At 31.1% G+C, this 14260-nt stretch overlaps 1 protein-coding gene across 1 annotated transcript in view; it reads right to left on the bottom strand.

Annotated features, from left to right (window-relative positions):
* Positions 1-10439, bottom strand: part of LOC115888672 (scavenger receptor class B member 1-like) — a 46759-nt gene extending 36320 nt beyond the window's left edge. Inside the window, exon 1 of the mRNA XM_030908453.1 lies at positions 10246-10439. Within this exon, the coding sequence (XP_030764313.1) occupies positions 10246-10432 (187 nt within the window). The 5' untranslated portion in view covers positions 10433-10439. The remainder of the gene's footprint in view (positions 1-10245) is intronic.
* Positions 10440-14260: the final 3821 nt, after the last annotated feature.

Genomic DNA, 14260 nt, shown 5'->3' with positions numbered 1-14260 from the left:
AAACCGTCTCAGATTCTGGCTTCTGCCAGGTCCCATAGACTCTATGATGAGTTATAACTCAAGAAAGGTAGGTACAAAAGATTTGTGGCTCAACGTATCTTGGAACAAACCTATAGTACTTCTTTATGTGAATATTCAATTAACAAACTTAAGTGTTTTATGAAATAACTATTAAAATTATTGCTAATTTATTAGATGCCGATAATTCATTCGTTGACCTGTATTTTTGCAAAAATACAACTTCTAAACAATATGAACGGCACAATTTCAAAGTCATTATCCGCGGGGTATTAAAAATGTCGAAACCGATGAGGTACGGTTTCAACATTTTCAATTTAATCATCTTTAATTGAACAAATTAGTTAATAATATTGGATATACAATACGGAAATTTCAATAATATGAGAGTGTGTTTATAACTGAGGCGTCAAGTTGCAAAATTAAAAAAAATAGCCTAATAACGCGACAAAATAATGGACTACGGCGAGCCTGTAGACGGTAAGAGGATACCGGGTGGACAACTCAAAAGGTACAAGAGTATTTTCCGCGAAAACTTAAAGGAGATACACAATAAAGCAACGCGATGGAGAAGAATTGTAAATTCAGTTAACAACAACAACCAAAAAATAAACAGGCAACAAAGTAATGACATTCTTGAATGTCCGGAGTGCGGAAGAGAGATAACATTACGCATCAGGTTTTTCAGTCACAGAAAAGCTCATGAAAGAAGACACCCTGCGTAACCATCTTCTGATGCGTGTCAAATACTCGTCAGCGAGTAATAGTAGTAAATAAGTATTGACAGCATTTTAGAGGAAAACATTAATGTTAATAGTGTATTACATACCGAAGATAGAATATGTTTCATTACTGTCGACAGATTAACTGAATCTCGAGACAGTAATGAAAACTTTCCTCCGAGGTTTGTATACTATTTTATTTACAACCACATCATTAATTAAAAAATAGAGACTGTATTTTATTTTGAAAATAAAAAATAAATATGCGAAAATTTGTGGTTTTCTGTTTTGGCATTTCCATATCTGAGGAGCTCCATATCAAAACGCAGTATTCGACCAAAATTCAGGTTTTGACTTATAGATGGCACTCGGTGCTTAAAAATGTTTGTAAACAGATGGTATTAGCGGTTCAAGTCTAAACGCAGTATTTCCTTATCAAAAACTCTATTCGTTTCTGCCCGTTCAAATCAAAACGCAGCTTTTAACCTATGTCGTTTGTTTCAAAACGCATTATTTTTTCCGTTTGAAACAAAAAGCAGTTTTTGTATGGATTTTACCCTGTAAATAAAAAATTGTCGCGTCAAAGCACAGATTTGAATAAGAAGACTAAGGAAGGAACATAATGCTATCCATGTATTCATGCATGATGGGCGGAAAAAGGACTCTGGGGTGGGGATCCTTGACAGTTCTGTTTGACGATTCATTTGACACATTCCAATTTGATTTGAAATTTTGTGGATTTGTCAGTCTTTACGGAGCTTATTTTATGTTATTTATTATTTATTCTACTACTGATAGTTGTATAAAGGTAGTAAATGTAGATGGAAATCGTGGCAGAACTTAAATTAACAGTGACACTATCGCGATTTATCGAAAAAGACTCTAAAATAGTTGGTTGTGTAGCGTGCGGTAGATCTCGGCAAAAATTGAGTGAAATAATGGAACAACTTTTCGCTAGTAAGTGACTATATACTATAAGAATATACATACTTACGTGTAGTAAACCGATCATTTATGAAATTCACTTAAATTAACTAAATTATATATTTTTCTTGCATTTTAGCTTTTATTTATTACTTGTCAAAGATTAGATATCAAAGAATTTAGATACATTAATTTGACTTACCTGCTTCAGTAGCGTATCGGATGTTTGTGTTAATAAATACTTATTATAACTTATCTATTTTTATTAGAATTATATATTTTTATAACAATTTTAATAACTACCAACATTTATTCACAACGTAAAATAAAACAACAAATTATTGAGTTTACCCCACGTCTACCCTTCATCATAGTTTCACATTTTTTAAATAAAATTAGAACGACACTGATAAACCGGAATTTAAGTCGACCATATTTGAGGCCCATCGCGGTGCACCTAAGATTTTTGATATGCTCCTTCCTTAGTCTTCTTATTCAAAGAAGCGCAGTGATTAAAGGTTGTTATTGAAAATATACAGTCGACGCTAGTCGACAGGTGTATTATTGTTGGTGTGTGTTAAGTCTTGATTAGTGTTAGTAAAGGTGGTTAATTATGGAAACGGACGTACTGATAGCCGTGGCAAGTACAGGGAGCCCAAAAAGGATTAAAAACGAAACCAAGCGAAAAAACAAAAGGCTTTGAGGTGACGCAAAAAGGATATACATCGACAAATGCACGTAGGGAAAACGAACTCTAATAACAACACGATCTGAACCATTTTATAAAAATGACATGTTTTCTGAGGGTCAGAGCTTACTAAAAAGTGGAAAAAGTTTTGGAAACATAACTTTGAGAAAAATCCAACTGGAAAAGCAAGTGAAGAAAAAGAAATTAAAGGATATTGAGTCTCTTTCGAGAAAAATTCTTATGGAGAACAATGGAGAACGATAGACAATCTAGGTTGGTACAAACATTTGTTTCAAAAATATCAAGATGGTGTGGAAAGGAAAGACAGTGAAGAGGAAAATTATTGCGAGGAATGTGACTGGATCGAGGAAGATGACAGACTAGAAATTTAGTAATAATGGTCTTTTTATGTTCATGTTCTTTAAAATGTTTTATGATTATAATTTTGTTTATTATTTTGAGAGTTTTATTATAACAATACTCTGGAAATCGCACTATTATTTAATAAATTTGGTTCAAAATGCAGTTTTTTTGCAAGTTTAGAACAAAACGCATTTTTTTTTAAAATGACCTCCAGTTTTTGAGGACAAAAATAATTGTTTAGTATGTGAAAAGGCCTAAACCTAATCTTAGTTCTTCAAGAAATATAACTTTGCCAAAAAACTATCTTAAAATAACTTCTTTAAGCTGCAGTAAAAAATGATGAATTTCTCAAATTTTGAACTTTATCAAATATTGCGTTTTGATTTGGAGCTCCTCTTCTATATTTACCGGTACCAGTGGTTGTTATGGCGCAAACCTTCAACAGCAAAACAAAACAACTAAGTGACAGTTTTGAATTTCTCGTTCGCTTTTTCGAATTTATATAACATAGAAAGCCAGAATGTTGTCGGAAACTTCTGATAATGAAGACTACTTTAATATTGGTACTCCACCATCCACCAGAACTTACAGAAGCTGCGAAAAGAGCAGAAGCCAGTTTACTTCCAGAGAAAAGTAGGGGGCGATATGAAATAACATTGAAAGTGTACGAAAAATGGTGTGCCGAAAGAAATGCTAAGAATATTGCTTCGGAGACAATCTTGATGGCATATTTTAGCGACATAGCAAGGCAGAAAAAGCCATCTACTCTTTGGGCTACGTACAGCATGATACGGACAATGCTAGAATTAAGGGAAAAGACTGACATATCAAAATATCACAAACTCGTCGCTTTTTTAAAACGCCAGAATGTAGGTTTTAAGCCAAAGTAGCCTAGCATTTTTACCTTCAACAAATAAATGTATTAAAATCTTCAATTATTATTGTTAATCTTCTTGTTAATGTTTGTTGATGTTAGATAAGTATTTAATAAAGATATTACAAGAATATTTTGCTTAATTAAATGAGGCGAAAAATAAAAAAAACCGAGTGAGGGAAATGGAAGAGGGAAGAAATGTAGATAATTTGACACTTTCAAATTTTTTAAAAGTCAGTAATGTCAGTATTACATATCGTCGGCTTTATGACGAAAAGGCGTATCTCGATTTTTGCTACTTTTCAGGAGAGCAATTTAAAGAAAATCACTTACTTTATTTGGCCAATAAATGTAAAGTCTTTTTCATAGTGTTTTTGTATTAACACTTAAACGGAGACATTGAGGAAACGCTCTGAAGATAAATTGAGCGTTAATTCTAATAAATAATTTATTTTTAGTTGTTTAATAGAGATAGGCATTTTTGTTATAATAATATATATATATATATATATATATATAATAGTATGAAAGAGAAAGAAATAGTGAGGGAAATGTATAAAAAAGGAGAAAAAAGATTAAACGGCTCAGCCCTCAACAACTCGTAAGCGTATACACCAGTGTACACCAGTGCAGACACGCACACCCACACACTCACACAACCACACCTACACTAGTGCACACTGATGTAACTGCTTTCAGGCTTCATCAATACGGTAAGGATTCAGGAAGCGAAGAAACCGATCCCAAGTCACAAAAATCCAGGAAGCACGATGCAACGAGGCACCGTGTGCAACCCAGGAGATGAAAAAAAAATTGATGAAGAAACGAAAATAAATGATGAAAAAAAAAGGAGCAAACGTCATATTGGTACCACGGCTAAGGGTATTGCGGCGGGTTGCTGTTGGCTACCACCGCGGCTGTTCTGGACGAAGCCCACAATCCTGGGCGACTCTGGTTCTTGGCTGCAAATTGGGGCTTTAGGCTCCCGTTTGCTCCTTTTTTTTTGTGATTTGGGATCGGTTTCTTCGCTTCCTGAATCCTTACCGTACTGATGAAGCCTTAAGGCAGTTACATCAGTGTGCACTAGTGTAGGTGTGGTTGTGTAAGTGTGTGGATGTGCGTGTCTGCACTGGTGTACACTGGTGTATACGGTTACGAATTGTTGAGGGCTGAGCCGTTTAATCTTTTTTCTCCTTTTTTATATAATAGTATACATACGCCCATTTAAAATAAATTTAAAAATGACGGTAAAGTGTTCTTAATAAGTAAAAAATAATACAATATTCACATTATGGAATACTTACAAGAAAATACAACACATACATACAAGAAAAATCTGAAAATCGCCAAAAAATCAGAAACAAATATTTTTAAATACTTTTATTCGCGTTGGATTAGATTAACTGAAAACAAAGACAATCTTCATTCCAGAAGCAAAGATAATAATCAATTAAAATACTCTTATCTAGCATATTTTAATAATATTGTTTTTTTATACAATTTTTTTTAACTAATATATTTTTAGTAATTATTTAGTTAATTGAGGGCATTAATACAGGGCATTTAAATTCACGGTCCATATAATAAAAACGAAACTAAACAAAAATAAAACGTGTTTCTTCGTTCGTTATTTTTTATACAAATAACTGTGGAGTAACAGTTTCTATATTCCCTGTTCAATGATAACAAATTCGATTTCCATTATACGTGTTTATACGGGATGACGATAGGCACAATAAAAAAAATTTTCCAAAAATTGGCAGGGATGACAATGCCAATGGCCTGACAATGAAAATGAGATGAAAATTATTGTATTTTTCGGGCAAGTTTTTGGTTCGCTTAAATGTTCTTAGAGAAATTATGATTTCGGGAAATTTTCCATTAGGGTAATTTTCGTTTCGTTGTTTTGCTTTCGATCAAATTTTTTTTTTATTCGGCCATTTTTTCTCGGACAATCTTTTGCATACCCGATACAGCTATGTGCAGAGTCTAGCTCATCTCTGCTCATCAAACAGACTCTAAAATCACACTGTAAAAGAGAGCTGAAATTCTATTTTGTCCCAAGCAACTGTCAGAAAATAATTTAGATAGAATGGTGTGACTTTCTCTCGCATGCATTTTCATAACTTAAAACAAAAGGATCTATCTCAAATTCCATCTTTCCTGTAGTATAACAATTGGTATAACAATATTTGATATAACAAAGAGCCCTATCTCAACATACGTCTCTTCGTCATAACGAAAAATTGTAGTATTTGAGATGGGGCAAATTTTTAAACGAATATAAAATGAAAAAGGTACAATATTGAGATGCGCAAATTCGCTATGTTAAAATATGACCCATTGGGCATGTCATGACATTGATATCTCAAAATCGCCAAAAATCGAGATATGCCTTTTCGTCATAAAGCCGACGATATGTGGTTGTAAATAAAACCTATTACGACACTGCAAAATAAGCAATATTATTGTTCATGTAAAGTTCTATTTGCAAAAGCGACAAATAAAATAAATAATAGTTCTATATTATGCAATTATTGTTCTTATAATTAAACAAAAAGAAAAAGAAAAAGCTGAAAACCTCGCATTTTACTGCGATGGTAAAAGACAAAAAAATAATTACTAATTACTCTGCCAAAGCGGTTTTGCAATATATGATTTTCAAGAACAAGGTTGAATATTTATTAATTATGCTGCAAAATTCGTATGATAAAAACATCTTTAAAAATATTGAGTCCATGAAAAAAAATATAGTTTCTCAGTGTCATTGGACAAAACGGATGAAGAATATATTATTTAAATTTTCATAAATAATATATATGTGTAACTTTCATTCATAACCCGTGTGCGTGTCTTCATTATGGAAGGTGATAATTATAAAACTATTTGTATCTAATTTTACATTATTCACCGTTATCTCAGGCAGGCACGACAGCTATTTTTAATTATTAATTATTAAATTCGTTTAGTTTATTATGTAAAGACTGTTCGATCATCGTTCAACGCTACGTCATCATTATTTTTTTGTCAAATATACGCGTTTTAGGGTGTGTCTGAGATCAGTTCATATTGTTTAGAAAATTTTAAGAAAGGTCCTATATTATTAATTCAGCGAGTTCCGTTTTTTATCATTTTTTATTACTTTTTTCTTGTACTCTTTATCAGTTACAATAGCTTTAGTTACTATCCTTTGGATTTTTGAAATTCCTATTTATAAAGCGTCAGCAATTCGCTATGTTATTTAAAAAAGCTATTAATTTGTATTTTACGTAAGGTTATTACACCTTTGCATTGTATTTACTTCACATACGGCGTCCACGGGCAAGAATGTTCTACCAGCGTCTCTTTCTCGAGAAAAATAATTTATAAGCTTAGCAATGAGCTTTTGTTGATTTTGGTTAAATCTTTGAGCTATTTTTGCAATTAAAAAAATGAATTTTGTTTGACAGCAACAATCAAATTTTAATTTTGACATTGATCTATGTCCGGAAGTTCATATCACAAAACATCCCCCTTTAGAACTTTTTCTTTAATGGCCATAAGTGGGAGTAAAAGACCAACCGCCCGAACAAACACTAGAGGCGCCACCGGTCATCAAATGGTGTAAAAATTGCGAAAATTTAATCATCTAATTTTGACACAAGGGGTCGCGCTTAACTTTTTTAATTTTATTTCAATATTTATTGTTTTCAAATTATATTATTAGACTTTATTGTATTTTGTGAGTGTATAAATGTTTTCTTAGTATAAAGTTGCATTATATTAATTTAAATTATATTACATACATATTTAAAATTCAAATATTATGACATATATGTCAGTTGCCGTCTAAAATGTCATCTTGATAACAAAAAGTTAGTTATTGTCAGAAATAGTTAAAAAATCATGTTAAAATATTAAAATTTACAAGTTATAATTAGATATTTTCATAATGGTACAGCGTAATGTTGATATGCAGGTCCAAAACAAAAAGTGCCATTATATTGTTCAGTTTTCGTTGCCAGCCGCGGAAGTTTCAGTGATTTTAGTGTTGTCGGATATTTTTTTTTGTGAAATACAAATATTGCGTTTGGATTGCAAAACTAAAAGTGGAAGTTTTATTGCAATGTAAGTAAGCGTTTGTCCATTTTATATTTTACTTTTTTCATACCTACGACAAATATACATATATTGAAATTTAACAATTCGTTTTTTTAGATGTTAGAAAACAAGCCTGTAATCCTGTAATTGACATAATTGTAATGTAATATATTCCATTTAAATGTAACATATTACTTTACAATTAAAAAAAATTAAATTTAAAAAATATATTAAAAATATATACAGGCATTAATTGAAATTTTTAGAGTGCGAACAAACACGAGAGGCGCTTTATTATTTACTTTCATTTCTTAACATGACAGATGAAGTTCTAAAGGGGGATGTTTTGTGGTTCATATAACATTCATCGATTTACAAAAAGCATGTGACAGTGCCAATAATAAAATGATGGGAAGTGTTGCACGAATCCAGAATTAACGCAGCTCTGATAAAAGCTGTATAAAATCTTTACCATGGAGGAAAATCACAAATAAAAACGATCAACGGTCTCTCAGAGGAAACTGCTATCACTAAGGGCTTCGACAGGGTTGCTGTATATCCCCAACACTATTTAAAATTTATATTGGCCTTACATCTATGGAAAAGAAAATGTAACGGAATGGGTATAAAACTAAATGACATATGCTTATACACCTTGCAATTTGCAAACGACCAGGCCATAATTGCAAACGACAAAGATGGAATATATGGTGCGGAAAATAATTGAAGAATGTGCTAAATGGGGTCTCACAGTAAATACAGAAAACACGAAATACCTTCCAATTGGAGCCAATAAAGAAAATCTTATTTTAGACAATAATATGGAAATTAGGGCATGTGAAGATTACAGGTACCTGGGTTCGATCTTTACAAGAGATGGAACGGGCGATAGAGAAATAAACAACAGAGTAATACAGGCACCAAGAGTTATCAGATGCATAAATGGCATTCTATGGAGCACTGAAATTACAGAGAACACGAAATATATTATACAGGGTGTTTCAAAACTAATGCGAAAAACTTCAGGGGGTGATTCCTTGTTCAAAATAAAGGGTAGTTTGCTTCATAAACGTTGGGTCAAAAGTCAACAATTAGGGAGATATCGCGGTACAAAGATAGCGGAAAAATAATGTTCTTATTTTTTATCTTGAAAACGAAAAGAGATAGACTAATGAAATTTTATGGAAGCATTACTGTTATGAAAACACACTTTCTGGCAATTTTTTCACTTTTTTAAAATGAGTGGAAGGGGTTGAAATGAACTACCCCTATCATTCTTGTTAACGAAATTTAAAGAAAAATCTTATCAAACACATGCAAAAAAATTAATTTGGATAGTTTAGTTTGTTTAGAAACTTTTTTATCTCTTATATTTTTTTTATAAAACTCACCGATTTGAAATTAAAAAGTAAAATGTAAAGCATTACATGTCAGGACTAAAAATATTTTTAGATTAAGAATCTAGTGATAATAATAATAATCTAGATAATAACGTATTGCAGTAGGGTAATGTCAAATAAAACAATATTAGAACATCCTAAAAAGTCATAGCGACCGACTAGATTTTTTCCTAAAAAAATTACAGCTGCCCACTAGATTCTTTATCTAAAAATGTTTTTTGTCCTGACATGTAATGCTTTACGTTTTATTTTTTAATTTCAAATCGGCAAGTTTTATCAAAAAAACACAAGAGATAAAAAAGTTTCTAAATAAACTAAACTATCAAAATTAATTTTTTTTGCATGTGTTTGATAAGATTTTTCTTTAAATTTCATTAACAGGAATGATAGGGAAGTTTATTTCAACCCTTCCACTCATTTTAAAAAGTGAAAAAGTACCAGAAAGTGTGTTTTCATAACGGTAATCCTTCCGTAAAATTTCATTAGTCTATCTCTTTTCGTTTTCAAGATAAAAAATAAAAACATTATTTTTCCGCCATCTTTGTACCGCGATATCTCCCTAATGGTTGACTTTTGACCCAACGTTTATAAAGCAAACTACCCTTTATTTTGAACAAGGAATCACCCCCTGAAGTTTTTCGCATTTGTTTTGAAACACCCTGTATACGAGACACTAGTTAAAAGCATATTACTCTATGGATGTGAAACATGGCGACTCACTGAAAGGAATAAAAGGAAATTAGAGACAACAGAAATGGACGCGATTAGAAGAGCAATGAGAATTTCACGGAGGGATAAGATCAGCAATTCAACCCCAGAAACACGTCTATGAGGTTTTTTTCGCGAAAAAAAAATTTGAAAATTCGGAATTTGTTTAAATTTTTTTTGGATATTTTTTTTAGTTTTTATTTAAAAATAATAATTTCTTGATAATATGGCAACGTAGGTAGTAGACTAAATTTACAAGAAAGAAAATTCAGAAAAGATCCAGTGGTTCTCAAAATTTTAGCAAAAAAATATTTTTTTTGGAAGTTTTCAAAGTAAAATAACTCCGTTACTTTGGACTTATTTGAAAAACGATAAAGAGAAAATATGTATCTTTTATCGAGATCTACCACCCCTTAAAATACTTGCATTTATTTCTAGGACACCCTGTATAGTACAATAATAACTTACTCCATCTTGAGGTTCTTCTGGCTTTCCTAAGATAGAGTTCTTTCGCCTGCTTTACTCCTAAAGTTTCCGACACTCTACGTAGACTTATCAGAATATCATCTGTTCTCTCTTGGCCTCCAGATCCTGGTTTCGAAATTCTTCTGGATGATAATATGGGTATAGCTGATATGGCACGTTTGAGCTTCATCTTTACTGAAATATACAGAAAACTACGATGAACTAATATCGAAACTTCAGTAATTATAAAATATTTTTTCAAACATCACAAATATATTATTTTTTTTCATAACAACTGTTAAAATTGCCTTATAGCTATCAAAAATAGTAGATAAAATAGTACTTTAACGGCAACGGTAGATTAAATGATACTTTAACAGCGAGGCTAGGTTAAAAACTTTATTTCTTCTCGCACGTTTTTTAATCGCTTCCATTTTTGAAAATTTTTGGTTTGGTTTGGGATTTAAATGGAAGTAGTTTGGATATGGCGTTTGTCGCCTCACACTGAATATCTGTTGGTAATTTACTTATTTCGTTTTGAGCCATTTTGTTTGGCTCCAATTCAATCAGCAATCGACACGAAAGAGAATTAAAAAATATTGACAACTGACAACTAAAGAGACAGCTTTATTTATTTGTCAGATTACATAGAAACCAACGCCAACCCAGCACAATATTTTTTCTACTCGTAATAAATTCCTTGAAACAATAATTTCTGAATATTTTTTCAAAAGTAACTCCCTATGGAAAAAAATATTGTTTTATACACGATGATAAAAATTGCATTATATAAAATACCATTTTATCGTCTTGTATAAAAAATAAATATTTTGCGACGTGATTGACAATATAAAAAAGTCATTTTAACGCCTAGGCATAAAAGTAAAGCACTTTTACGCCTAAACATAAAAGTACGAAAATATATTATTAAACTGACATAAAGTGTCAAATTCAACGAGCGTAACCATATTTTCTCGATATATAATCACATACAAGATATGCCTTTTAAATCTATATTATTTGGAACATTTGAAATTATTTGTGGCGTTTGAATGTCCGAAAAACGACAAGCGTACAGTCTCGCCACTAAAAGTGTGAATTTTACTCCTATTAAAACAATACATTATTATTCTAAATATGCGACATAAAATGCATAGATACAGAGTGTATATGCCATTTTAGTTACAATTAAATTACAACTTATTTGAATTTCTATTATTTGTTTTATGATTTAAAAGCTTGCTTATTCTATTTCTTACTGACGTTTATAACCTTGGATCATTAGTATAAACGAGAATTAATAAAAATAATAAAAAACATTAAAGAGATTATGAGTAATAACATAAAATATAAAAATGGACACTGATCTAACTACTCTAATAATTTATTTACATCACTAATGTCACATATATATACAGGGTGTTTCAAAACAAATGCGAAAAACTTCAGGGGGTGATTCCTTGTTCAAAATAAAGGGTAGTTTGCTTCATAAATGTTGGGTCAAAAGTCAACCATTATGGAGATATTGCGGTACAAAGATGGCGGAAAAATAATGTTTTTATTTTTTATCTTGAAAACGAAAAGAGATAGACTAATAAAATTTTATGGAAGCATTACTGTTATGAAAACACACTTTCTGGTAATTTTTTCACTTTTTTAAAATGACTGGAAGGGGTTGAAATAAACTACCCCTATCATTCTTGTTAACGAAATTTAAAGAAAAATCTTATCAAACACATACAAAAAAAAAATAATTTGGATAGTTTAGTTTGTTAAGAAACTTTTTTATCTCTTGTATTTTTTTGATAAAACTCACCGATTTGAAATTAAAAAATAAAATGTAAAGCATTACATGTCAGGACAAAAAACATTTTCTGATAAAGGATCTAGTGGGCTGCTGTAATTTTTTTAGGAAAAAATCTAGTCGGCCGCTGTTACTTTTTAGGATGTTCCTAATATTATTTTATTTGACATTACTCTACTGCAATACGTTATTATCTAGATGATTATTATTATCGTTATTCTCACTAGATTCTTAATCTAAAAATGTTTTTTGTCCTGACATGTTTTCTTTCATTCATTCTTTGTCCTGACATGAGTCTTTACATTTTATTTTTTAATTTCCAATCGGTGAGTTTTATCAAAAAAACACAAGAGGTAAAAAAGTTTCTCAACAAACTAAACTATCCAAATTAAAGCATTTGCATGTGTTTGATAAGATTTTTCTTTAAATTTCGTTAACAAGAATGATAGGGGTAGTTTATTTCAACCCCTTCCACTCATTTTAAAAAAGTGAAAAAATTACCAGAAAGTGTGTTTTCATAACAGTAATGCTTCCATAAAATTTCATTAGTCTATCTCTTTTCGTTTTCAAGATAAAAAATAAAAACATTATTTTTCCACCATCTTTGTACCGCGATATCTCCCTAATGGTTGACTTTTGACCCAACGTTTATAAAGCAAACTACCCTTTATTTTGAACAAGGAATCACTCCCTAAAGTTTTTCGCATTTGTTTTGAAACACCCTGTATAATAAATTTACAAGAGAACAGTTTCATCGACATCCCCTGTTGCAATATTCCTCTGTCCCAAGCACTGAAGGTATTTTTTATATTCCTTTCAGAGAATGAGGTAACGCTTGTCGTGCTTCTTCAGCTTTCTTTAATATCTCACTGCCAGAATTTCTTTAAAAATTTCAAAAGACTCTTCCTTCTTTATTCATTTTTGAATCCGTTTGCTTAATCCGCAAGCACATATCTGCTATTCCCGAAATGCCATCTCACAACTATCCATTTAGGAATGCGGAGCACGACATTTATCTACCAACCCCGAACTCAGAACTAGTGAAAGGCTCAATACTGTACAATATCTAAAAATGTACAATCATCTGCCTTTGAATATCAAGTCGCTTTCATTCTTTCCCGCATTTCGCAAAGCTCTGAAATCATACTTACCGGAGAGAGCCCTATATGCGGTAAACGACTTTTTTGTTGATGTTTAATCATAAAAAATTTTGAATTTTAATCATCTCACACACTGGTCAAAGATCGAGTATTTAATATTTTATAACTCTTAAAATTATATTCCTATTGTAAAATTTTATTCATACGCCTTTTTTTGTGTTCTGCAATTATCCATGTATTTTCTATTTGTAATTTTAACGACTTAATTTTTTTTAAATTGTATGATATGTATTGCATATTTTTTTATTATTTGTATATTTTTTGTGAAATTGTTTGATGAAATTGTTTGCTTGGAGCTATGTTGGCTTTTTGCACAATAAAGCGTTATTTATTATTATCTTCTCTATTTTAATAGAAATGTACTCGAACGTGTGCCGAATTGACAAAAAACTGAAGAAACTGAATTCGATTGACAACAACCAACAACAACCGTCAATTTATAAACCAGCTTCTTTAATACAATGGTAACCTGGCAACAAACAAAGTTCCTACCAGAAGGGTTAATCTATACTAATATATAAAATCCTTAAGTGACTGACATACTGATTAATCACGATCCTGCTCAAACCACTCAACGTAAGCAGCTCAATTTTGGCATACAGGTTGATTCTAGGGTGTAGAGGTTCGATAAGAAGGGATTTTTCGAAATTCCAATTCCAAGAGGGTGAAAAATATTTCAATATTTTTTATTTAAAAAACGGTCAAGTTTCCGAAAAAACGCTTAAACACGTATATTTTATTTTGTTTTTTTACATATTTTAAGATTCTTTAAAAATGTGTGCAGGGTGTTTTGAAAAATCTGGTCATTGATTAATCACGATCCTGCTTAAAGCGCTTGACTTAAAAAAGCTGATTTTTAGAAAACAGATTGACTTTAGGGTGTAGAGGTTCGATAAGAAGGGATTTTTCGAAACTCGAATTCTAAGGGTGTGAAACTATCCCTCAAATATTAAAATATGAATTATTTAAAAACCGGTGAGTTTTTGGGAAAAACTCTTAAACACGTATATTTTATTTTGTTGTTTTACATATTTTAAGAATTTTTATAAATTTA

This window comes from Sitophilus oryzae, unplaced genomic scaffold (assembly GCF_002938485.1).
Source record: "Sitophilus oryzae breed Bouriz unplaced genomic scaffold, Soryzae_2.0 scaffold_806_pilon_pilon, whole genome shotgun sequence".
Classification (NCBI taxonomy): Eukaryota; Metazoa; Arthropoda; class Insecta; order Coleoptera; family Curculionidae; genus Sitophilus; species Sitophilus oryzae.
Note: the sequence above shows the minus strand (reverse complement) of the source record. Positions and strands in the feature narration are given on the sequence as shown.